Below are 25,412 nucleotides of genomic sequence, written 5' to 3' on the forward strand. Positions count from 1 at the left end.
ACAACTATTTTTTGTTAATGATTTCCTTTTTCTTTTTTAATTCATAAGCAATTTCTATGCTGGAGTAAATTCCTGTAACTGGAATGCTTTTCATCTCCAGGAAGGTCATAACAATCCCACCCCATCCCCCTGGTTTGGCCGTGCCTTCTTCCATTTGTCAGCTCCATTCCCTGCTGATGAGAACATCACTTCATGGTTAAGTCCAACTTTCTGTTCTTGCCTAGCTATACTTTTCAGTTCATAAATCACTACAGTGCTTGCTTTCTCCTTTCAGTACCCACATAACTAAATGCAAAATCACTTAGTGTTTAACCACTGTTAAAGGTGTTAAGCCTGTTCTAATCAAGATCCATGTCACATGCAACTGCACTCAGGATGCCAAGGCTTATCTTGAATATCCCCATCAGTTTTCACTATAAAGGCCAGAACCACAGAATCTTCTTTGCCCCACACGGCTTACGTCTCTAAGAAAACAAACCCGCTACTTAGCTTCTCTCTTCTCATCTCTCAAAGAGGGGGGAGGGGGTGGACGGGACCCTGAGCTATTGCTTTAGCGTATAATTAGTCTATATTTGCCCCTCCATGGGATCCTTCTTTCACAGAATAAAACAAAAGCCGAACAAAAATACACAATCTGAAGGATTCGTTTTATTAGTGTTCTTCCTGTAGTTTGCTTTTCCTCCCTTAGCCAAGTTGGAATTAAGTCATTGAACCTTATTAATTGCTCTCACCTTGTTTGTGGTGTAGCTGTCCCAAATGATAAGCTTGCCATCCTGTGATGCACTAACGAGAAGCCTGGAAGGGCAGGTTAGGGAAAAGAGATAAAAAGTTAAATGTAAACAAAGCATACATCAGAAGTGCAGGAAGACAAATTACATTGGAATACATTAGTCTTAATCAATTCAACAGTATGTTTTGATTTGCAAAATGCTTTACTCCCGTTATCATCTAAAGCTGCCACTGAAAGTCCTTTCTACATACTGAGAAATTGAGGCAGTGGGATCTGCCCAAAGTCATCCAGGGAGCCCATGATGGAGTAAATATTTCAACCAAGGTCGCCCACTGATCAGTGGACTTAACTGGCTCTCACTGTGAATGTTTCCAATATAACACATTTCCTACGAAACTGTATTAATGGAAGCAACAGACAGAATTCAACTGGAAGTGACATACTTCCTCTAATGTACCATCTTCCCAGGTCTTTTCTATTCTTAAGCATAGATCTAGGGTTCTGTAAGGTGCTTAAGAGTAGTGCAGATTATTTAACTTGAACAAACAAGCTCAAGTGAATTAATAAGATTGCTTTCATTAGATTAAAGCCCTCTACCCCCATCAGCTTCTGCTGATTTAATCACTATTAACTATGAGCAGACAAATCCACTATATACAAATATTTAATTTAAAAAAAAATTATGAGAACATTGATTGTGCTCTGGCAACCCATGACAACAGCATATTCACCCTGCTGACTGCCAGCTTTGGATCTCTGAATATTTAGAAGTGTGAGAGCTCCAGAAATATTATTTTAAAATAATTTTAGAGCAGCCATAAGGCATTTTCTATCTGTATTTCTTCCACGCAAGGAGAAACCAACATATGAAAATGGATTTCAGTTTTGCTGCCGGCATAGATGAACAAATGTTATTAGTTTTCAGTGTTGCTCAATTCCTTTAGTACTAGAGTAGGGTAATAGAATTATGAAATTCCCTATGAAGTAACTGCCTGTACTTTTAAACACAAGACTAAGTGGTGGTGCTAGTGGGAAATCTCTCCTGCTAGGCAAACATATGGCCCTTCAGAACCTTGCCTATGTAAAATGTACATCTATCCCTTATACAGCTGTGTAAAATGTACATCTATGTATTGGGTACAAGGAAACACATTTTGGGGGTAAAAGTGACATCTTCAAGTGGGAATCCCAAAAATGCCAAGGTTATATTCTAGGTCTGCCAGGGCTGTTGAAAAGTAGAAACTGGCAGTCAGACTCAGACACACACACACACACACACACACACACACACACACACAGTGTTGCTGTTGCAACTGCAATCTCTGGACTTAGTTATCCCTTGTTATCTTTGCCTTCCTCATTTCACCATCCTGCCACTAGTTTATTTCCTCTCCCTCCTCCTGTCTATAGTCTATGCTTCTTAAATTCCTTCAAGCAAGGACCAGTCATTTATTTATACATTTTTATCCCACCTTTCCTCCAAGGGGCTCAAAGTAGCATACATCGTCCTCCCCCCCCCCCATCTTATCCTCACAATCATTAGGCTGAGAGGTTGTGACCAACTCAAGATGGTCCTTCTGCAGTGCAGGAACTCACCTGGAATCAGTGCCCCAGTGCATTGCATAAATTTTAGCCAAGTGTCCCCGCAGTGTTCTTCTAGTGCGCATCTGAATACGACCCACTGGATCAATGTTGGCTGTGATCTAAATGGGAGGTTAATTGTACATATTTATAACTGTCAGCTGCAAATGCATTTCCTGACCGAAGAAGAATTAACTGAAACTACTCTCTCTTCTTGAACTTGACCAAAACACCTTACTAGCTGCTTTGAAAGGTGCTTACTACTGCTTCTTCCCAAACAAGCTTGTCATTTCAAACTTCTAATATAAGCATAATTTATCAGAGGTGGGCAACCTGGGAACCTCCGGGTGTTGCTGGACAACATCCTATCACCTGACTATTGGTTATACCAGACAGGACTGATGGAAACTGGGAGCCAGCAACATAGGGAAAGGCACAGATTCCCCACCTCAGAATTATCACAGAACTGAAAGACAACTTGCAGGGTTATTTTTTTAAGCAGAAAAGTACTCATATGGCATTTCCACTGCTTCATTTTTCACTGTCTGCTTTCTGATTTACTTAAGGACTGTTATAAATCCAGATGGTTCCAACTCTTACATAGCAAAATCAGATCTATTGGTACTGACTTGGAACTCTTGTATAATTCAAGTGAGCAATATATTTATTGTAATATTCAAACCAGATTATGGGACATTGAAAAACAAAACATTAAGTCAGCTGTAAATAAAATTTGCTCCCCCAACTTCTATGGTTTAAATGCAACAGATAATAGGGTCACTTTTACAGTATTTCAAAATTACTAATACCAATCCAACGCAGGGCCTTTATGTTAGCTCGACTGAATGTTTTCCCCTCAGCTTTTGTCAAGGGCAGATATTTAAACATCCCTAGAAATGACAGGCATTGTGGGTGTTCTTTCATCATCCCTTTTTCTGGAACCATATTATTTTGGTTTTGTATATTAGCCATACATTCACACTCCTATCTGGCAATGGAGGCTATCATTTCATGCATCTTGATGGAAGTGACCTCTGACTTCATGCCATAAGGCAGCCTTCCCCAACCTGGTGCCCTTGAGCTCACAATCATTCCTGATAGCTGCAGTCCAAAACATCGGAGAGCACCATGTTGGGAAAGACTGCCATAAGGGTTTTAAAAACCCTGCTACAGGTTTTGTCTAAAATAATCTTTTAGAGTATTCTTTGTTGTCTAAAATAATCGTATACTCTAGGAAAACACTAGTAAAAGGGAGATAAATGCCTTCAACACATTTCCCTGTACTGTGGCCAATTAAATTTAAGGCTTCTCTGTAGCATACTGCAGTGAAGCCAGAAAAGTTTGTAGCACAGCCCACTTAAAAAAAAATGTCTGCATATTTGTTCTGTCTCCATGTAACACAATTATTTAGCCAAAGGACACAGGCAAAGAATTCCTGCTTCCTCTTGAAATCTGTCAAGGCAGCTTAGTAGGGTACAGGCCGCTTTCCGGATTTAGAATTCCTTCATAATTGCCTTCCTCTGCTGTATGTCAGGTTCTTAGAAGCTCCCTCCCTGTCCCCATAGTCTACGTTACAGCATATGTAAAAGACTGTTCATTCAGCATTTTTGGGCAACTGTCAAACATGAATGATTCCCCATAAATTGTGCTAAAAAGAATGTTTTGCAGTTCACATCACTCTGAGTCAACATTAGCAGTAGAAGCAAATAGCGGGCATCTCCTTCCTCCACTCACACACCATTATTTTTAGGTCCCATCTAATTTCTGTATTTTAAAAGTTGTTTTTAACATTGTGCAAATGTGGTTTAATAATAAAGTTATGTTTTAATTGTTGTAACCCACCCTGGGACCTTAAGGTTAATTTGAATGATCATAATAATCATGTCATTTAACTTCAGATTCTGGCCAAAAAGCTTCAGCAGGACAAGCAATAGGAAGCTGAAATCAAATTGGGAACATTAGTTGTTGTTGACTCCTTTTTATGTGTGGGTAGCTTGCCCCACTGGCTGCAAGAGGTCTAATGTACTTTGATTTTTTGACCTCTTGTTCAAAAATCTGAAGACTAACAAACTTAATGCTGCGAAAGGCAACAGATGGCCAAGCAATGCTTATAACATTAGACATACTGAAGGCTACATCTAAAGGACAAAGCCCAACATAAGCAAGAAGGTGAACCTTCTTATTAAGGTGCTGCAAGGCTTTTTGTTGCTTTTGTTGCAATGGACCAACACAACTACCTTTCTGGATGTCTTCTGCTTTACACACCCTCTGGTGCTGAATAGAAAAAGCACTTCAAGGCAATAGTTGTTGGTCCATCGTCACATGCAACAGGCATTTTGGGACAGCATCTGTGAACTGGATGCAACTCCTTAAGGACCGCAGATTAAAAAGGGGAGGCTGCAGGACTCCAATCACCCTCCCCGGCATGAATCTTCCATATGATTGCTAACCAGTGTTTACAGTCAAATCAGTTTTGAAACAAGCTTCAATTCTGTGCATACCCAGGTTAGCAATAATCAGGGTTAAAGCTTGCACTAATGTAAGCTTCAGCCATGTTTTAAGTCATCCAGGAGAAAGCACAAAAGACTGAGAATGTGATGTAGTTATAAAATTGAGAGCATTACATATAAATCAGACAGGTGACAGCAATAAATGAGGATGATTTAAGGAAGCTTTCTGTGGTAAGAATAGCATCTGCTCCCAAGAAAACTGAAATGGTGATCATACAGCAACCTTTCAAAGAAAACATTCCTATTAAACCAAGTTGAAATACCTCAGCTTTGTCCTTCATATAAGCAATTTTTGGGTTGTTTGTTTTGTAAAAAAAGTTTGATAATACCAAGATACTTTTGATTACATGTTCATTGAGCATCCACCTACCTGGGCCAATGTAGCATCAGCACATGCTTTCCTAGCATCCTAAAAAAAGGGAGAATTAAGAGAGTGTCAGAAAAATGGAATATGTTCATTGATATGACTTGCTCCTAAGCTACTATCTACTTATATGAATAGATTTCACAAGGTGCTGAAAAATGAAGAAACTGGGATGACCCAGTACATGCGTCTCAAAGGAGGATCTTATAATCCACAAGTAATTTAGAAAATAATTATAGTAAATTTGGATGTACATCTCTCTCTCACTCTCTATCAAACTGCGGAAGTAAAATTAGGGTGACAAAATAAACACTAAGATCTCATAAAGCTAAGTAGGATTTTTTTTAAAAAAAGAAGATTTGAAACCCCTTCCTCTGGGCACAGACCCAAACCAGCTGAGTACATAAAGCTGTGCTGCTCACATTTGTACAAAGTGTGTGTGTGTGTGTTTAATTTTAAAAACCAGCCTTCAAAATAGCATCTGGCTGCTGTAAGTAGCCAATTACAGCCACTGGAGAACTCCATCACTGATTTTAAAGCAGCTAACAGAGATTTAAAACTAGTAGTACCTCTTAACTGACTAAAGGATCAGGCAGCAAGTGATGTATCCATCAATACATCAGTAACGAAGTTGAGATGCTTTACAACAGGGGTTGAGAACCTGTTTTAGCCTGAGCCTTAATTATCCTTGTGGGTAAATCTCTGGGGGTTGCATGCTGGTGGTGAGCTTGTCCATCCCACCCCCTCCATTAGCCCATTCAATCCCCACTCACACACAGTCATTTAAACCTCCCTTCCTCTTATCTCTTTTTTATTCCTTCCCTTATCTCCCTTTCTCCAGCAAATGGCTTAGAAAAAAGGCAGCAATTCAGGAATGGGACCTGTTTTCCTAAGCCTAATGGGGCACACCAGAAGAGGGATTTTCCAGGGGTGGCAGTGTAGGGAGCCATTCTGATAGAGCAACACCCCCCCCCTAAAAATCATGCATGGCTTAACAGGCTGTAGATCCTCCAATCCTATCTTACAGCGATACTGCAGCCAGTCACCATAAAACTATTCTCAAATAAATGAACTAGAAGTACTATTGTGAAATACACCTGAGAATTCTCACCACATATATCCTTACAAAAATCATGTGAAGTAGAAGAAACTTCATTTTTATTTATTTATTACAGACAGGAGGAGCAGGGGGCCAAGATAGGGTGCTTTGAATCTTACTTTTCTTTCCCACTCTCAATGCAGCCATGTAAATGCCAAGTAGGAAGATTTGTTTTAACACATGTTTTTTCATCATAATTATTTTAAAAGTACTTGAAATTTACAAAGCACAGCACAAATATTAAATACAAGACAGTCCCAGCCTGCAGGCTTACAATCTAATAGACAACACAGAAGAGAAAAATAATAAGTGAAGCCAGGCACTAATTTCAAGTTACTTAGAATGGAAACGGTTGAGGGAAAGGAACAGAAGTGGCTTTAGTTCTACTGATCTCACAGCCATGGCAGTGAAGTGTCCCCCAACACCATCTCTCCCTCTGCTGCAGCCTGGTGGGAGAGGAGTAAAATATAGAAAGCCTCCAGGTTTTAATGCCATTCTCATGTTGTCTGTGACACAGGAAATTATCAAGTGCTCAGATTCAAACTGGGTTGTGTAGGGACACATGTGACATAAACAGCTGGGAGTAGAGGGAGAGACTACCAGTTAGGAAGTGTAATTGACTAGCAAGACTGCACAGAGATAATGAACACAATCTACAGCAGGTTTCCAATGCACCAGCAAGTATACCCTTTCACAAATTCCTAAGTTCAGTGGGGTTTGCATAGGAGTTCACTATAATGTGTGTCAACAGTTAGGTTCGATAGCTCTTCTCAATAATAATAATAAGAGTGGGGAAGAGCCTCAGAAATGTCTGCTGTACTGTAGCTTCTCAATACACCTCTTGCTGTGCAGTGTATTTGTTCTTATTTTAAACAAGAGAGCCACACAGGAAAGCAAGATACAGAAAGTCTCCTTGCTGAAGCCAAAACCTTTCATTTTTGTTTAAAGAAATTTAGAATTAATGAAGGCAGAAAGACATGGATATTAATTTCTTTAACTAGTTATGTATACAGAGGCTAGATAATTTGTGAGTTGTCCCACAACAGTCTTTTATACTGATATATTTAACATTAAGCTATTTTATTTAGTTTAGGAAGGATGTGGGGGAGGGATGATACAATGGGTGGAATTCCATGTCACGCTATTACAAATGTTCCATTTGCAAAAGCTTTTTCAGCTTGCCAGATGGAACAATCTCCCCTTCCCTTCTCCACGGTTTCAGTTTCTCCCACCCACCCTCCAGCCAATTTCGGAAGTATGGGGCAGGGGAGGGAAAGTCAGAGGTTCCACTGACAGGCCACATTAGGTGAACCCTGCCCAAGGATTATGCAGGCTGCTTCTGAGAAAATACTCAAGGTCTAGCTCATAGTTTGTTAAGAAAACAGTCCTAATGAGCATCTTCATTAAGGGTTTGAGGAGCTTTTTTAAAAAAAGCAACCGCCTAAAAATGCAGCTTGCAATCAACATAAAGAAACTGTAATAAATGTACTCAAAGGATTCTAATGATGAGCAATTTGTTGCCAATGTTATGCAATGGGGTGCTGCATTCATATATGGGAAGTCCATTTTCAAAATCTTGGATACTTTTAAGACACCCATCCATACATCACACTGCCCAGAACAAAACAGAACTTCTCCTACTCCTCTACTATTACTTCTATTGAAAACTGTTCCAAATTAGGCAATTTGGAACCTAGTCTGCCTCAATTATCCAACTACTTCTCGTTGCAAATCATGGAACTAGGTATACATCTATGTGCAGCATAATAGATCCCTGCCCACATATATTACTGATAGGAAGCTATTTCAGTGCTTTGGTAATCTGCTCGAGTTAACCTCCAAGGCACACAGACACAGCACAACTCATAATAGGATTTCCCAAACAGGTAAGCAGTGTTCTGCTCTTAATCACTCGACCGAGAACTGAACTACATATAACTGAACCTTTAGGAGAAAGTAGAGTATAAAAGTAAGCACAATGAACTCAGCATTCAGTGTGTAACCCCACCTTTAATGCACACATAGACAAATGCACATGAAGAGCAGGTCTGGGAAGTCTATGGTGCCATCTCCCTTTTGGAGGGATTCCAGTGGAGGGGTCAAAATGAGGCTAATTATGCTTCTCTTGATTTCTTGTTCACCACAGTCAGTTGCAAGAGCTTAAATCCAGTCTTGTAAAACTCCTGACTACTTTTGTTTACACAAAGTGTGTTTCATCAGAAGTTGTTTGTTATTTACACTATTGTGGCTGTCAAAAGTCTTGATTCACAATATACCTGTACAAAATTATGCATACATTGTTTTAATTCTGTGTTTAATAGTGTATTCAGTGTAGCTCTACTGGTTATTGACATATACATAAACTCTCTCTCAATCTAAAATGAGATTGCCTCAGTTTTAAGCAAAACCGCACATACTATGCATCCAACAAAAGCTCAGGTATACGTGACCTAAAACTTTTATGCCAGGTCAACTGAATGATCTACTTTTATTATTTGTGTAAGCTTTCAACCAGAAGGAAAGAATTTTTTTTTTCATGTAAAGAAGCTTGATGTGCCTTGACTGAAAGTAATGCTTTTTTCAAACTTCTGGAGGGCTTTGTGAGGGTTTGGCCATGAAAAATGACTAATAAATAACTTTTAAAAATAAGTAAGTTATTTATTAGTCAGTTTTCAAGGCCAAGCCCTCACAAAGCCATGCAGAGAGAGAGAGAGAAAAACAGTAGAATCTCAAAAGGTGCATAAGGGATACTGAATGAGATCATCAAAATTGTCTTTAGAAAAGGCAACAGTAAAAAATGATTAAGGCCTTATTGAATGCCAGAATTGAAGTTAATATTGCCCCCCCCCTTCAGAGCACAGCATATGAAAATTATCACCTTGGAATAAGTAAAATAAAGGGTTTGCAGGAAAAAGGAAAATGAAATTCAATCTCTGCCTTCTACTACTTAAGAACTTTTCCAACATGATGCAGTTATTTATCCACAGAGAAGCAAGAGATATCAATTATATAGCGCATATGTGCTTCCACATATGTTACACCATACTAAGATCAGTATATCACAATAAATGACTAGAAACTGTGTTGACAGCAGCTTGCCTAAACTGATGGCAAGAGATGAGAAATGAGCCTGGGGTTCTGTAGCATACAGCTCAGTCTCATAGTTGCTTTCCTCAGAAAGAAATGCCAAGTAGGAACAAGCAAAAGTTTGTTTTCTGGAATAAATATGTCATATTCCCCAAATCAGATTTCCGTGCATTTTGAAACAGAATGGTTCAAGCAACTGTGCAACACCATTATTTTTGTATGTGGTGGCTAAGTTATTTTGACACTGATTTGCTGAGTTAATGTGATGGCCTGAAATGTTCAGTTGCTTAGGGAAAGAAGTGTGTAGTCCAGCTTCTGTATCGGAGAAAGAAGGAAGCCAAGATGGCACAGGTTTGCTAAGGGGAGTTTCAACCCTGGCAGGGAACTTCTGCCAGCTGCGGCTCCTACTGCCCCTGCATGATTCTTACCTAGAAACCATAAAGGGAAACTGAAGATGAAGAAAGTGGGCGGTGTAAAGGATGAATCTTATGAATGAGTTAGTAGAAACCTGGAGCTGAAGAACTGGCTAGTTGCTTCTTTTTTTATAAGGTGGCTGTTGTCTGGAGGGTTTCTGTGTAGTCCCTCTTCTTTTACACAGAAAGAAGCCAGATTATACTAGCCTCTGAAATGAATGGTATTAGGCTGTAAGTCTCAAGACTATAAATCACTGTGCATGCTACATGCTTTTTTCCTTCACTAGAAGCTAACAAACAAGTTTGGAAATTTATGCCATACTATAGCACAGTAAAGTAGCACTTTGAGATGAGTCAGCATAAGTAGTTAATGCCAAATGGCAACATGAGAGGCACTGAAAATGTACCACCATAAAGAGCAGTTTTTAAGTACCATCTTTATGTGTTTTGTGGTTATATTTGTTCTTAATGTTGCTTAAATTTCTTTATTATACATTTGTTTTGTTAATCACCTGGGAAGCTTCAGCTGAGATGTGGCTTAGAAATCTTTTTATATAAAAGAAAAGCTCTTTATTTTAAAATAGCAGCTCTTTTAAATAAAACAAGCAAGTTGTTTTAAAATCCACCCTACCACACAGATTAATTTGAGAGAGAACGAACGCACCCAAACATCCAGAACAGGTGAGAAAGGCAAGACCTTTAGTCTATAATACTTACTCTGATTTGGTTTTTCAGTTGCTCCGCCTCCTGGCGTAACTGGTCAAGTTCACTCATCTTCCCGTACTAAAGGTGTGCTTCTATAACACCTCTCAGATGCTCAAAAATCTGGGAGAAAAGTAAAAACAATGTGAAGTCAATTGAACCTTTTTTAAAAAGAAAAACATTTTAAGTAACTATGTTCTTTACAATTAAGCTAATATACATAAATAAATAAATATAAATAAAAGCAAACACCAACAGCACATTAAATAATTAGCTTAACATAAGTATCCTTACAAAGTTCAGTCATATGCATATTTATTCAGAAGTAGGCCCAAATAAGTGCAGCCTTCATCTACGTTACTTAAAGACTGTTTATGTAACTTTAGGTCATAGCTAGGGAGGAGTATGCACTCCTCATTAAACTTGTGGATCCAAGGTAATCCAAATTCTATGCTAAGTAAAGGTCAGCCCTACAGAGTATGTAAATCGTGCCAATCTGCATGTTTCTCATAATTTGCGTAAGTTATTCTGGTTTTCATATTCATGGGGAGGGACAAGGAATGATGCATGACATGGAAGCTCTACCACTTTCTACTTGAAATGTTCATCAATTCCTCTGGTTTGAAGTTTCAAAAGACTTGCTTCATACATTTTCTAGATCAGCCTTCAACACTCTTCCATTGTCTCCCAAGACAAGCAGATACCAACTAGTCTTCCCCAACCTGATCCCCCTGCAGATGTTCTAGACTACAATTTTTGTCACCTGAGCCACTGGCCATGATGGCTAGGGCTGATGGAAATTGGTAGTCCAAAACAGCTAGGAAGTTGCCAGCTTGGGGAAGGTTGTTTATAAACATATTTGCAACTACAAGGTCAAGATACCTGCCTTTTTCATATATATAAAAAAAGGGGGGGAGTGAAATCTGGAATCCACTGGAAGCCAATTTCTGCATCCAACATATTCTGCAAGCCTTCTGCACCCTCATGGAATTGTGGAACGCACGCATTTGCCTCTCTCAATACAACTTATTGCTAAAAGTTCTAATCACTTTAGGTTACTGCCATCTTGCTGTTTCAAAAATACACAGAAGAAATAAGTTCACAGAGCCAATTCTAATATTCAAATATTTCATCAGAACTGGCATTTGTTATTAAAATAGCAGTTTTAAAAATCTTGATTAAGTAAGATATCTCAGTTCAGCATCTAAAGAAAGTATAGAAAAAACAGGGTTTGCACGGTTTTGCCCTATAATCACCATCAATAATATTTATATACAGTTTAATATGCAAAATCCCTAAGCGGTTTACATTACATAGTAAGAGTTTATGATCTACCCTTGTGTGTGGCAGGAATAGTTAATTATATAAGTTCGCTTCCTTTAAAGTACAGGAACTGGGAATCAGGGTATCTGGAAATTAGTTTATGTTCTACCCTCCTTTAAGGGTTGCAAAAAATTGAAAACTGTGAAATTTTGATTTATTATCAAATTAACTAATATCTGCTTCTGACAAAGGGCACTTAAGTGGAGTACACTGTAGTCTCTCACAAAAATATAAACTGTGTCAGAGCCTTGTGGGGTAAGAGGTTTTGTGCCAGAAGTGGGTATGATATAGCAACAAACCTGTGATTCAAACGCATCACACACAACATGGTAACTATTTATTTTGTGCTTTTATCCTGTATTTTTGTGTTGTTAACTGTCCTGAGATCTTTGGATGAAGGGCAATCTATACATTAAATAATTATTAAATGATTGGGTGGGGGGGTGAAGAACAATAATTATTTTGAGGTAGCTACAAATACACTAGTGATGTTATGGGCCGAAATCCCCTTTACACTGCAGCACCACAAGATTTTAATTTTTTTTAAAAAAAAATTAAATAAAATTCCAAAACAACCTTGGAATTCAATGCATAGGATTGAGTCAGTGTACCCACAACCTCTGCTCCTGCTACTTCTTCTCCAACGAAGTATATCTCATGTTATTTCTGCCTCATCATCTGCCTACCACAGTCTTACATTCCTCTCCCCAGCTAGTCAACCCACTGATTTCTCCACCGCCACCCCACAGTCAGGAACATAATCTTCAAAGTTAGTCCTTCATGGACCCTCTCCTGCTGTTTAAAATCGCCGCCCTCTGTACTTAGGTGACATCCCTTTTCCCCGTGCTGTATGTGGGGGAAAGAGTTGGGGCAAATATACCTGACTTTTCCAACAGCCTCACTTGAAGAGAAAGCTACATAAAAAACAACAACCCTGAACAAGCAAAGTGACTGGTCTTAGCAGTACTTAAAACATACTCTACAGTCAAATGCTGTATTGATATCACAACTTTGAAGTTGTAAGATCAGAGATTGCAAACTTTGAAAGAATCACTTCTGAGGCTGGCTGCTAGTGAGGCAATTCATCTATGAAACCCAACAATCCCTAGCCATGGAATTAAGATAATATTCTACTTTGCTAACATTCACGTTATATGAAATTCTGCTTAGGTCTAAAGAACTACCACCTTCTAGTTACTATTCTGATTTCCCAAGTATTAACAATACATTCTCAAAAACTGCCCAAAACATACTTACAAGACACAGAGCCTGTAAACCTCCCCAGTCCTGTGAATTTCAGAAGCTACTGGTACAATTTCCACATGAACACAGGCCTGAACTGCCTGTCTTCTGGTAGCAGTGTCATTGTTAAGCCTTAATAATCTCTTGTCTGAGCTTAACTACTCATTCAAATCCAGTTAAGGTGAAACCTACATTTTAACACCTATCACTATCCTCATCTCTTTAGAGGAGAGTCTGTCTCAGAAATCCTGCCACTTTGGGGGTGGCTGGGAGTGATGAAAGTTCCACTATTTAGGAGTCATTTGTGAGGCAACCACACTGAACATGTGGTCCCGACCTAATGTAATATACTACTGTGGCAAACACAATTATCAGTTCCTCCTTATTTGTTGCTGCTAGCTCTTTTGGTTCTTTAAGTCCAAGAGAAGCAGCTGCTATAAGCACCACATTCCTCATGCCCTGTACTAAGAGCAGTGCTGAAGTCCTATTGGAACTGGCTCACAGTGTCTCACGTGGCAGGAGACAGCTGTCATAACATCCCTGTTGTCCTTTCTGGCCCAGACAGCAATTACCCCAATGCAAGTGTATCCTCCAGCCTTACCCTGCCAAACTCATTGGTCTCCCCAATTCTATCAAAGCTGGTTGGAAGGGGGGGGGAATCTTACTCTACTGCCCCAACAGTGAAATAAGAGATTCACTTTCTGCACAAGTTCTTTATTGCTGGTGCACAAAACCCCAGATTCATTTTATCCCAAGGGTGCTTAAAGCAAACTACATCATCAACTAATAATCATTTTCTGCCTAAATGAGGTCAGGATGACATGAATCAAAGTGCTTGCAAGTTGAAATGGGCCAGTATTCTCATCTTCCTCATATTTTCAAGACAGCACAAAACCTAAAGGGCCTAAACGTTTAAAGAACAGCCTGATGGGGACTGAACACAGTCAGTAGCCACACAATGAGCATAATAAATCAAAAAAATAAATCAGAAGGAAGGGAAGAGCAGGGTGAAGGAATAGCTGACTGCAACCCCGAACAGGTATTATAAAATGCAATTATGTGGTTGAAGGTCCCACTTACCTATAAATTAATTTCAAACAATCCTTCAGTCAACAGTCTCCCAACATTCTATCACTCACATCAAGGCCAAGCCAAAGCATCAAAAAGCAGGAAGAGGCAACTTGATTCCTAATGACTGGAGTAACCAATGGTGAGGTGCAAGTTTTGCTCCAACTCCAATGGTGCCTCTGAGTACAAAGCCTTTTCTTTCTCCTATAAGAGTGACAGACTGCCATTCATTCCTATGAGAGACTAGTGCTGAATCTGGCACTGTTATACAAAGGAGTTTATCGTTATCATTATTAATGTTAAGGGTCATGTTATTATTTTAAAATTTTATCTTTTGTCTAAATGCTAGAATGCTTGCAACATAAATGCCTTCCTCCACACATATTTTATCTTTAAAATGATGGGGATTTTTGCTAGCACTATATATGCAAAAGTGTGTCTGAAACCACTGTTCCTATAGTTATATTTATGATATGAGGTGGGGGTTGTATGCTACTTATAAATATAATACACCACCAGTTACATTAAAAAGATGATTGGGTATCATAGACAACATTCTTAGAAAATACTCTTCCATGCAACATCATCTGATTACTAGAAACATGTTTAATCTGCTGTCCAATTTAAATCCTCTTATCAAAACTGATACACAGCCTGCACCCTTTCAGAATGTGAAAGTACAACCTAAAGTACAAGTACTTAAAGTGTAACATTTTAAAGTTGTGAGTTGGGAGGATGAGATTAAAAGCAGGTGCAAGCCTGACTTGACTATGGGTAGATATGAGAATCTCCTAGAGATGTTAAAACTTTTGTAACAAAGTAACTTTTATTCAAATGCAGTCATACCTTAGAAGTTGAACAGAATCCGTTCCAAAAGTCCATTCGACTTCCAAAACATTTGAAAGCCAAAGTGCGGCTTCTGATTGACTGAAGGAAGCTCCTGCAGCCTATCGGAAGGTGCGGAAGCCCCGTCGGACGTTCAGCTTCCAAAAACAGTTCCCAAACCGGAACAGTCACTTCGGGTTTGCGACATTTGGGAGCCTAAACATTCGGGAACTATATTCAACTTCCAAGGTACGACTGTATTAGGGATAAGCAGAACCAGCGCTCTTGTTTAACAACAAACATTCAGCTAAGTGAGGGGACTCACTTGAAATTTACACAAGGACAGCCTGCTGGATGTCCATCTAGTCCAGGATCCTATTCTTAAAAGCACCCACAGAGATGCCTATGTGAAGCATGAAAGAAGGACTGAGTGCAATAGCTTTATCCCCACCTGTGCTTCCCAGAAACTGGTATTCAGAGACATACTGCCTTTGACAGTGGAGGTAGAACACAGCCATCATGGCTAGTAGCCACTGACAGCTTCATGCTCCATTAATTTGCCTAACCCTCTTCTAAAGTCTTCCTGATTGAGTGGCCATCACATTCCAATTTTTGCAGTATTGTTTGCTGAAGGAAAACCTTAGATGAATTTAGAGGTCCAAGACACATGGCCAATGGAAGAAGAATGTTGCTTAAGCACAACAGCACCAATTGTAGGCTGAAACTTGCCATATTTAAACAGATATGTATGATCACCAATATATAAATGATTCTTATTATGCAGTTATGACATTAATTTTCGATTATCTGTATTCTTTGCCTTCTGAGCCTCAGGCAGAATTTCTGACAGCAGACCTAAAGAGTAAATCTATCTTGCTTTCAGTTAGGAAATTACCGGTACTTTTAAATGGGCCTTGGTTTTTGAGAAAATATACAGGTCATGTCTACTTATTTTTAAGGTGGTCAATGTTTAGTGTTTTTGACTGGTTTAATCAACTGTTCTTTTTTCATCTTACTGTTAATATCACATGGAGTGTAACACACACACATGGTGTGATATAAATTGAAATAATATATAGTAATATAATGTAATATAATGTAAAATTCCCTGCGTGTAGCACAACCTAACCGATTTTAAGGATTGTCTGCAAGTTACAACATGGGACAAGAAGGAAGAATGTAGAAGTGACTCTGGGTTTACTTTTCACTGCATGTTGGCTCATTCCCAAACAGAAAAGAAAGTAATGTGCACATGTCCCCTCTGTAAGGCAATAGTTGGGGGCCCTGGGAACTTACGAAACGTGAGTATTGGCAATGAAAAGCAGAGTCAATTGCTCGTTCTATTCTTCCACTACACTGTCACATTTGAACAAATCCCAGGACTTGCAGACTTGCTTAAGAGCAATATAGATTAAATAGGGAATATGTTGCCTTTTGTGCTGAATATAACCAAGGAAGTATCACGAAAGGCATTTATTAGCTGATTTCCCAAGGTTTAGGGTGTCTTGAGTTAATAGTTTAAAACAAAATTTAAGAAAGCGCAGATTTAACAGCACCAGAAACATCCAAATATACTAACCAGCAAAGCCAAAAGCTACTGTTTTGCTGTTTTGTTTTTAATTTACTTGTTTTTATCCTGTATTTTATTCTGTGAACTGCCCTGAGATCTTATGATGAAGTGTGGTGTATAAATCTAATAAATCCAATTAAAAATTTAATTAAGTTCTCTGGTCAAGGTGAGATTTGAAGCCAATCTTGGACCACAGACAGCAACACTTCACAATAAACGAATTCCTGGCATTCAGGGTGAAGTAGCCTTCACAAAGAATACAACAAAGGGATCCTTTTTAGAAGTAATATTATAATCAACTAAATCCAGAGACAGATATCATAAGAGCATGTTCAGAGTGCTCTAAAACTCTTCCAACTTACTTTTGATCTCAGTATAATGGAAAGTCAACTTCTACAGCCCAATATGCAACTACTGCAAGAAAAATAAACCTGAATCAGTATTTTAAATTTCAAACTGATAATCTGCAGAGACTAAATACATACAAGCTCATGGCTACCTGGTAGGCTTTTTCCCATTGACCTGCTACACTTTAAATACCGTATTTTTCGCTCTATAACACGCACCCGACCATAACATGCACGTAGTTTTTAGAGGAGGAAAATCTGTAGGCATACCACCCGTAGGCATTCCCGCCATAACACGCACAGACATTTCCCCTTACTTTTTAGGAGGAAAAAAGTGAGTGTTATGGTGCAAAAAATACAGTAATCACATCTCTCAAAATATGTCAGTGTGTCTTCCCCCAGATTTAACAACAACTGTCTCTTAGTTTTATGAAGCTCCAAAGATTTAGGGTGGAAAGGGGGTAAGGATTAGCAATGTGATAAATAATCTGACAGGTCAAATTTTGTGAAACAGCAACCAAGTATTTGAAGAATTAGGAGAACAGAGATAAATTTACTGTAATCACAAAAGTTAATTATTATAGAATAATTATGCAAAACTGTTTATTTGCAGCTAACAATATTATGTGAATATTAATGTTATCTGACCCATATTTATGCGACTCAACAGTTTTTCTTGGCTTTTCTCCTGGAAGCCAGAGAAACAGGCTCAATTACAAATTTCATTTGAAATTAAAGTAAACAGGCACCACAAATGCTGCAATTACAGGGCAAAGGTTCTGAAAGGTGGTTATGGTTATATTGCAAAGCACAGAGTGCAAGCAAGGACACACAATTACTGTCAAATGATACAAGAAAGAGTCAGTTGCCCCAACAGAGATTACCAACTGCCCAGTTTGGTGCTGTCATGCAAGACGATCTTCTCCGGGGCATTTCCCCATTTGTGAATTGTTTTCCCTGGTGAGGTTTGACTGTCATTATTAATACATTCCCATTTAATCAGGCATTTCATAGCTGAAAGAACCGTTCTTGGCAACCTTGAAATTATTAGCTGTGAGGGTATGTGATTGTTTTTGAATGTTTATTTTACATTTCAATTTTAATTGTACTGTTTGACTGCTTAGTTATCCGTTGCACCTAGACACCTTTGGGAAGAAGTGCAGGACAGGAATTTAAGAAGCAACAATAATTATAACATCTAAGAACTTAAGAAGAGCCTGCTGGATCAGCCCTGTGGCCAATATCATCCAGCACTCTGTTGTCACAGTGACCTACCAGATGCATATAAGACCAAAAGCAGGCTCAAGTAGTAAGGCTTTCTACTATGGTTCTGCTTGATCAACAGGTGCCATTCTTTTTCTACCTTGCTTTCTACTGTGTGTTAAAATGGGAGACTTCCCAACATGGACTACTTGGTAAACGAAACATCCAGTATTAGCAAATCACAGCAGCTGAATTGAGTGGGGAAGGTATTCTCAAGTTAGAGTCTTTCATGGTTTTCAATTAACAGCTTGCCTTTCCCATATTTCTTCATGATTTTCAGATATTACATTTCAAGTATTTACTCCTTTAGAAAAGTGTAAATATATGTAATCTCCATGAGGTATTTAATTTTCACTAAAATTTCTTATGTTTGAGGGATGGGGGTTTTTTTGGCAAGGAGCTGCAGTCCGAACGCCATGACAGTTCTCACTATGTTGTGTGGCAAGAGGGCTGGGTAAGGTGTGTATTCATCTTGATTTAAAAATATATACATTCATTCATCGTATTTATACACTATCTTTCAGGCCATGGCTCTCTAAAGATGGCTTACAAACAATTTTAGTTTCCTACAAATACAGGTTAATTTTGCTTCAATTACATTGCAGAGACTTTCAGCTGGAGCTATATCCAGGCGTAATACATTAAAGCTTTGTAATGCATACACATTCACACCTTACAAAAACATACCAACATAATTTTTCAATTATTGAACAAAATATGATCAATATTTATCCATACAGAATATGGAGATGATGTGGGGCTACATTAGCCTGCTAGTGATAGACCTCATTACCTTTTGGAACTGCATGCCTGCATTCATTTTTTTTATTATTTTTTAAAATAAATATTTATTAAAAATTTTCCATTTTAAAAAGCCAAAAAGAAAATACAAAAAGAAAAATTAAAAACATATACAGTTTACAATCCTTATTTTCTATAACATATTTCCCTGACTTCCCCGCACCTCCCCTTCTTATATTCCAATTCAAATTGTAAATTCAACAAGTTCTTATCGCCAATTTTTAACCTTTTTATACTTAATTCATTTTAAAAAACCAATTTTACCTTATAAACCTCAAAATTTTATACCTCAGTACTCATTCTTAAATCCTTTTTTCTAAAGTCGACCCAAATTCCCTTCCACGAATTCCCCACTTTTCATGCTGATAACAAAACAGAATAAAAAGAAAAAGACAAATTATAATTATACACCCTTTGGATCCCCAAACCCCACCCCTATCCCATTTCCCGGTTTCAATCCCCAACAAATGTCCATCAGTCTTGATCTGCTATCAGCCTGGAGATCTCACGTCCGAGGCCCTTAATTGTCTCTCAGTTCCTCTCTGCCGGTTTTTTTGATAGTCCTTAATATTAAACACCAGATCTCGGAGATGCTCTAACCCGATGGGAACAATGCTTCCTCCAGCCAGACCACCATACTTAAAAGTGGAGCCCAAGTCTTGTTTCTTGCTCCTTTCAAGTCCAAATGTCCCCCAAGCTCCAGCTTTCACCTTAATCAAATTTGTAATCCTTAGGTCTTCTGATCTCCACATATAGAGATCTCGCCATTCTTCAGTCTCCAATTTGGACCAGATTTTCATCATCCAATTCTTGTTTTCCTTTGTAACCATCATGTCAGGACTCTGGCTCTCCTTTGTCATCTGCAACACCACATCTCCTCCTTCCCTTTCCTCAAAAACAACATGTGTCTCTTTCTCCACACTCTCAAAGTTCTCAACTTTCTCCTCTTGTCCAGCTGCATGAACTTCCCAGATCAAATCCTTATCAAATTCAATGCACTTATTTACTGTTAAGTCCAGGGTTGCAACGTTGGTAGCCAAAACATCAATTTGGCCTTGTAACTTTCCCAAGAGAAAGAAAATTCTGTCCAATTTAGCTTTAGTTTTCCCTCCTCCAGCCATTCTTGTAATGTCCCAAAACCCCCTCTAGAGGGATTTTGGTTACTTAGTATTCCTTCCAGTTCAAATCCAAAAATCAAGTTAGTTTGTATCGGTTCTTCCTTATTTTCAACAAAATATAACCAAATTGTAACAAATATAACCAGCAGAGGCAGAAAACAAGGTTCGCTTTTTCTGTCTTGACAGCTAGTTTGACAGCTGTCAAGCTCTTCGATATCGCTCCAACAGGCTTTCTCGCGGATCACTCCCAGGTCCGGGGGGGGGGGTGACACTTCAGCTCCAAAAATTAGTTCTTATCCTCCAGTAAAAATTACTTAAACTGCCAAATCGTGAAATTAATATCTTTTGCCCAATAAGAAGGAAAAAATCCTCTCAACCTTAGTTAGTTAATCCTTGCTTTAGATTATTTATAGGACGGGGAGACGGACTTCCTGTTTACGCCTTCCCCGATCGTGCCTAATTCATGCATGCCTGCATTCATGAGCATGCACCAATTTTTAAAAAATTGACTGTGCTGAGTGCAAAACACATATGGGTAATCTAAACAACTGCATGTCGCAATAGATGACTTCACAAAAGTAAAAGGAACACCATCTTTTTTTAAAAAACCAGCCATTGTATCTAAGGATCTACTCTTTGAAGTACCATAACCAATATGAAAGAGCTTTTAAGACTGCAAGTACTTCCCTAAACAAAGAACCAGGAAGAAATACAACACTACAGAACTGCATAGAGGGATGGGTTTCACTCCACAGCAGAGCAGGTCAGCAACAAGGGGTGAAACAACAATCACCATAGAATGACAGAAAGCCAGCCACAATTGTCTATGTTAATAATAATTTTTATTTATACCCTGCCCTCCCTGGCCAAAACCAGGCTCAGAGCGGATAACATCAAATGTATAACACATAAAGGTCATGTTGCTGACCTTTCGCACACCGTGAAGAAGCAGGTAAAACGTCTCCAGATGTGGTAAGATAATAACTTGTATTTATTTAATTGGCAATATCTAACCAGTTATTGAATGGTAACCAAATCCTAGGGACTTAGTATTCAACTATTGTTCAAATTTTGGGGCAAAACACCATTAGAACATAGGAATAGGCAACAACTTAGGTCAGGACAACTAGAAGATTAGATTCTTAACTCATTATGCAAATGACAGTTATTATGCTTTCTCCCTCAGATACACATAAGCACAGGCATCATAAAATGGAGAAGGGAAAAACTAATGGAGCTTATACTATTGATTGATTTATCTGGCAATGCTAATGTTATTGCTATATATGAGATGACTACCTCATTAGGTACTTTTCAATACAAAGGAGTTAAATACTTGAAATTATTTTATTTCAGCCACTTTTTTAAAAAAAATGTGTATCAGGTGTTAGAGAACACAATGGAAATATGAACATAGTTCCCCTGAAAATATAATTATGGATTGGCTTTTTCTTTCTTTTTTTAAGAGAGAGACAAAAGCTCCTCTTTTACTGGCTGCTTAAACACAAGCAAAGTTAATAATGTGGGTCAGTTAAACATGTTCCTACTACTTTCTGGGTAACAAGGGAGACAACTGGAATAAAGAGCAATACCTTGTTACAGAATTAAGATTCGTCCTGGAAACTGTCATCTTTGCACCTCTCTACAAGTTCATGGTTTCAGCTTTGTCATATCTTTTTCTGGAGACAGAAGATTGAAGGATTTGGAGACGGTACTTACACCAGCAGCCATCTGCACAGCTGGCTGTTATCCAGATTACAGTGTAGCCTGGTTTACCAGATCAAACTGTGGGTATTGCAATGCTTCCACATTCCCATTTACTTTGTTTTCCTCTCTCTCTCTCTCTCTCTTTTTTTAGTACTCTCCAACCCAATGTTATTGTACTAGTTTCTTGATGCTGCTTGTTTTAAATTCCTCTTACCCACTTTAGGCTCAGTTGTTAGAAAAAAATATTGTTGCTGTTGTTGTTAAAAATACAAATAAAGGTCAGTTCTTACAACGGTTTTTACAAGACAATTGGGAGAGGTCTATCAGTGACAGGACAGAAGCAATGAGCTAGCTTCCTTCTGAAGAACCAGTGTGGTGTAGTGAGTGTTGTACCAGGACGTGGGAGAACAAGGCTCAAATCTCTGCTCACCCATGAAAATCACTGGGTCACCTTGGGCCAGTCATAGTCTCTCAGCCTAGCATACCTCATAGGTATGCCACTCTGAGCTCCTTGAAAGTGGGATATAAATGCAACAATAAAAAAAAATTAGACACAGCAGCAACATCTATAGGACAAGCAAATGCATGTAGAACGTCAAGACAAATCCACCTTCAGTTATTTGGTTTACTTTGGTCAACCAAACCCAACTAGAAAAATAGGGATTATCAGCATTTACACAACACTTTCAAGTGGTCAAAGCTCATCAAATAATAGAAGCCAGTATTATTATACCCATATCATTCTTAAGGCAGAGAAAGAAAGAATGCATGAACCCTAAAGGCCATGAAGTGAGTCTATGGCACAGGCAAGATTTCAAACAGGAACTCCCTCCTTGTGGTGTTTCATTCCTTCTTCATACAAAACATGTTTGTCTTTCTTTTTCGCATTCCTTCTCAGAATTTCACTTGTTTTCATCCATGCTTTTAAATACATACCATGGCATTCATACAGTGCAATTTCACCACAACAAGAGTTTGTACACAAGGTGGCATTTGACTGGTTGATAGATGAAACAAATTTTGCAGTATTACCCGACCATGCCACCCAGGCATGACATGCCACACTGTTTGCTATGCGCCATTAGGCTGGTGATGAGACTCCCCCTCACCCATCTCACTTGTAAAAATGACATTGCCAAAGATGGGGAAAGAATTGTAAAAATGGCGTTGCCAAAGATGGGAAAAGAAGCAGTGAAGAAATAGGATACATTTTGGAGGAATAAATTAATTATTTGCTTGGTAAAGGTACTGCTTCAGAATGCAAATTTCTGTATGAAAATTGGGGAAATCCCTACTTTTAAATAATACAGTGACTTGTTTCCCTGAAGAAAGCTCTCTCAAGGTACAAAATAGAATAAGCAAAGTTCTAATTTAAAAGTGCCTGCAGCACTTGAAATCCCAAGAAGCTGTTCTGGTTCTCCAGAGCTAGGCCTGTAATTTTAACATTGCTCTTAAAAGAATATGTTTTCTCTAAATATGGAAGTTGGTGTGGCGACATAAGAGCTATTTTCTCATTTTCCATGATTCCAAAGCAAGTTAAAATAAATGAAGGGCATATATATACACTGTATCTGTATCTATAAATATCCCATCTGTCAGTGACTCTATCGGGAACAGAGTAGGAACCTAATGTGTCGGGTTCCTCTGTTTGTGGTCACCACTAATACTTTATGCCTGACACTCTCCCCACCTGTTTCTTCTCCATTCTGCCTCAACCAGTTCCTGGTTACTATTTTTGCTATGACTACTACCTTGTATTTACTTAGTGCCAAGTGTTCTAGGTACTTTATAGAACAAAACTGTAACACAAGACACAGTTAAAAGAGTTTCAGTCTATTAACACAGACAGAATAGGAAACCAGTGGCCTAATAGCAAGAACAGGGCAAGTGAAGCAATAAGAAGAACATAGGAGAAATCCTGCTGGATGAGACCAAAGGCCTATCTATCTAGTCTAGCATCCTGTTTCCTACAGCGGTCAACTAAATTCCTATGGGAAGCACTCTCCTCATCATATTCCCATTGTTCAAAGACATACTGCTTTGCCTCTGATCCTAGAGGCAGCATATAGCCATCAAATACATCCTCCAGAAATTAATCTCATTCTTTTTAAAAACATCTTAGTTGGAATCTATCACACAATTTGTGGTAGCAAATGCCATAGGTTTAACTGTGTGCTGTGTGAAGCCTCTTCTTTTGCCTATCTTAAATCTCCCAACATCTAGCTTCACTGGATGACCCAGTTCCAGTATTATGAGGAAGAAGAACCTCTATCTACTTTTTCCACATCATGCATAGCTTTATAAGCCTCTGTCATGTTCCCCCTTACTCAAAAAAGCCCCAAACTGTGTAACCTGTCCTCAAAGGACAACCACTTCAGTTCCTACCAGGCCAAACACAGCTCATCAGTGATATGATACACGATGCTGGGTGACTTTCCCCCATGAGTTACACAAATGCTTGTTTGGATTTCTAGCCAGTCATTATTTGTGGTTGCCACCAATCCCCTCTCCATGTAGCCTGGTATGCAGAATGCTTGGGAGACAGGCGGGATCTTCTCTCATCTGTGCAGGATACCATGTGTGCTGTTTATTAAGAGCTCACACTTGTTTAGTAAACTTGTGGAAGTCCATACAGAAATCACAGTTACTTGCTTCTACACCTAAATGACAGAGGCTATCCTAAGTGTTCATTAGCCCACATTAAATGACCATTTGAACAAGTCCTGAGATTGTTGAAGCATTGACATGAACTTTGTACTGAAACATAATGATTTCCCCAGATTAGGTCTAGCAATATAGAAAGGGGAATACAGAAACCACAGTTGAAGCTGAAGTCTCCATAATGTTATTTATAGGATCCATCAGTGACAGGGATGAACACAAAGTCTTCTTTGGAAGCGCTGGCAGAGAACAGCATTAAAAGCTGCTAAGAGGGTGGGGGATGGATTACAGTAATGCATGTACCTTAATAATAAGAACGTGAACAAGTACGTAGTAGCAGCAAAACTCTAGGTCAGGGATGTCGAACAGGTCAACTGTGGGACCCCGATTACCCCCCCCAAAAAAAGCTCAACAACTTTGGGCAATCCAATGGGTAGGTCACTGCCAGTTTACGGTGGGAGTAGATCACAGTCTTTTGGAAGTTGGAAGTGCCTGCTCTAGGTTTTCCTTCCAGGGTGTATGAAGTGTAACATTGTAAGGCAAGGTGGGGTACCTGTGGCTCTACAGATATTGCTGGCCTACAGTTCACATCGTCTAACTACTGATCATACTGTCCGAGGCAGATGGGAGAGTCTATTAACATCTGAAGAGACAGAGGTTCAACATCCCTGCAGTAAGTTGCACACACAACTGGTCCAAAAATATGGCCACCGATGCTGATCATGAATTGTATCCAACTAAATTCTACTCAGGGTAAAGCAACTGAAAGCAACAAGCCTATGTTAGTTATGTCATGATTAATTATTTCAATGGCTTAACTCTGAGTAGGCACTGGACATAATCCTATATGTGACCACTCTTCCAATGCTTAGCATAGAGAGACAGACACCTTTCCAGAATCTCTGCATTTCAATGAACTCACAGAGAGTCACCTGAGCTGGGAGCATCAGTTTTCCTTTGCCAAGTCTTTCACAAAACTTAAGAGAACTTGGGAGATGATC

At 38.9% G+C, this 25,412-nt stretch overlaps 1 protein-coding gene across 14 annotated transcripts in view; it reads right to left on the reverse strand.

The window, feature by feature from the left end:
- The window catches only part of GNB1 (G protein subunit beta 1), a 72,942-nt gene that overhangs the window by 14,651 nt on the left and 32,879 nt on the right, over positions 1-25,412 (reverse strand). For 10 of the 14 annotated variants that reach the window (XM_083513236.1, XM_083513242.1, XM_083513240.1 and 7 more), the window contains 4 exons: positions 10,502-10,609; positions 5,192-5,230; positions 2,327-2,433; positions 732-795 (listed from right to left, as the gene is read on the reverse strand). In XM_083513236.1, coding sequence (XP_083369362.1) covers positions 732-795; positions 2,327-2,433; positions 5,192-5,230; positions 10,502-10,558 — 267 coding nt within the window. In that variant the 5' untranslated portion in view covers positions 10,559-10,609. Of the gene's footprint in view, positions 1-731; positions 796-2,326; positions 2,434-5,191; positions 5,231-10,501; positions 10,610-16,876; positions 16,929-25,412 lie in introns of all 14 variants that reach the window. The other 4 variants (XM_083513243.1, XM_083513239.1, XM_083513244.1 and 1 more) reach the window with 1 other exon arrangement.

The sequence above is a fragment of the Podarcis liolepis genome, assembly GCF_965112155.1.
Source record: "Podarcis liolepis genome assembly, chromosome: 7".
Lineage (NCBI taxonomy): Eukaryota > Metazoa > Chordata > Lepidosauria > Squamata > Lacertidae > Podarcis > Podarcis liolepis.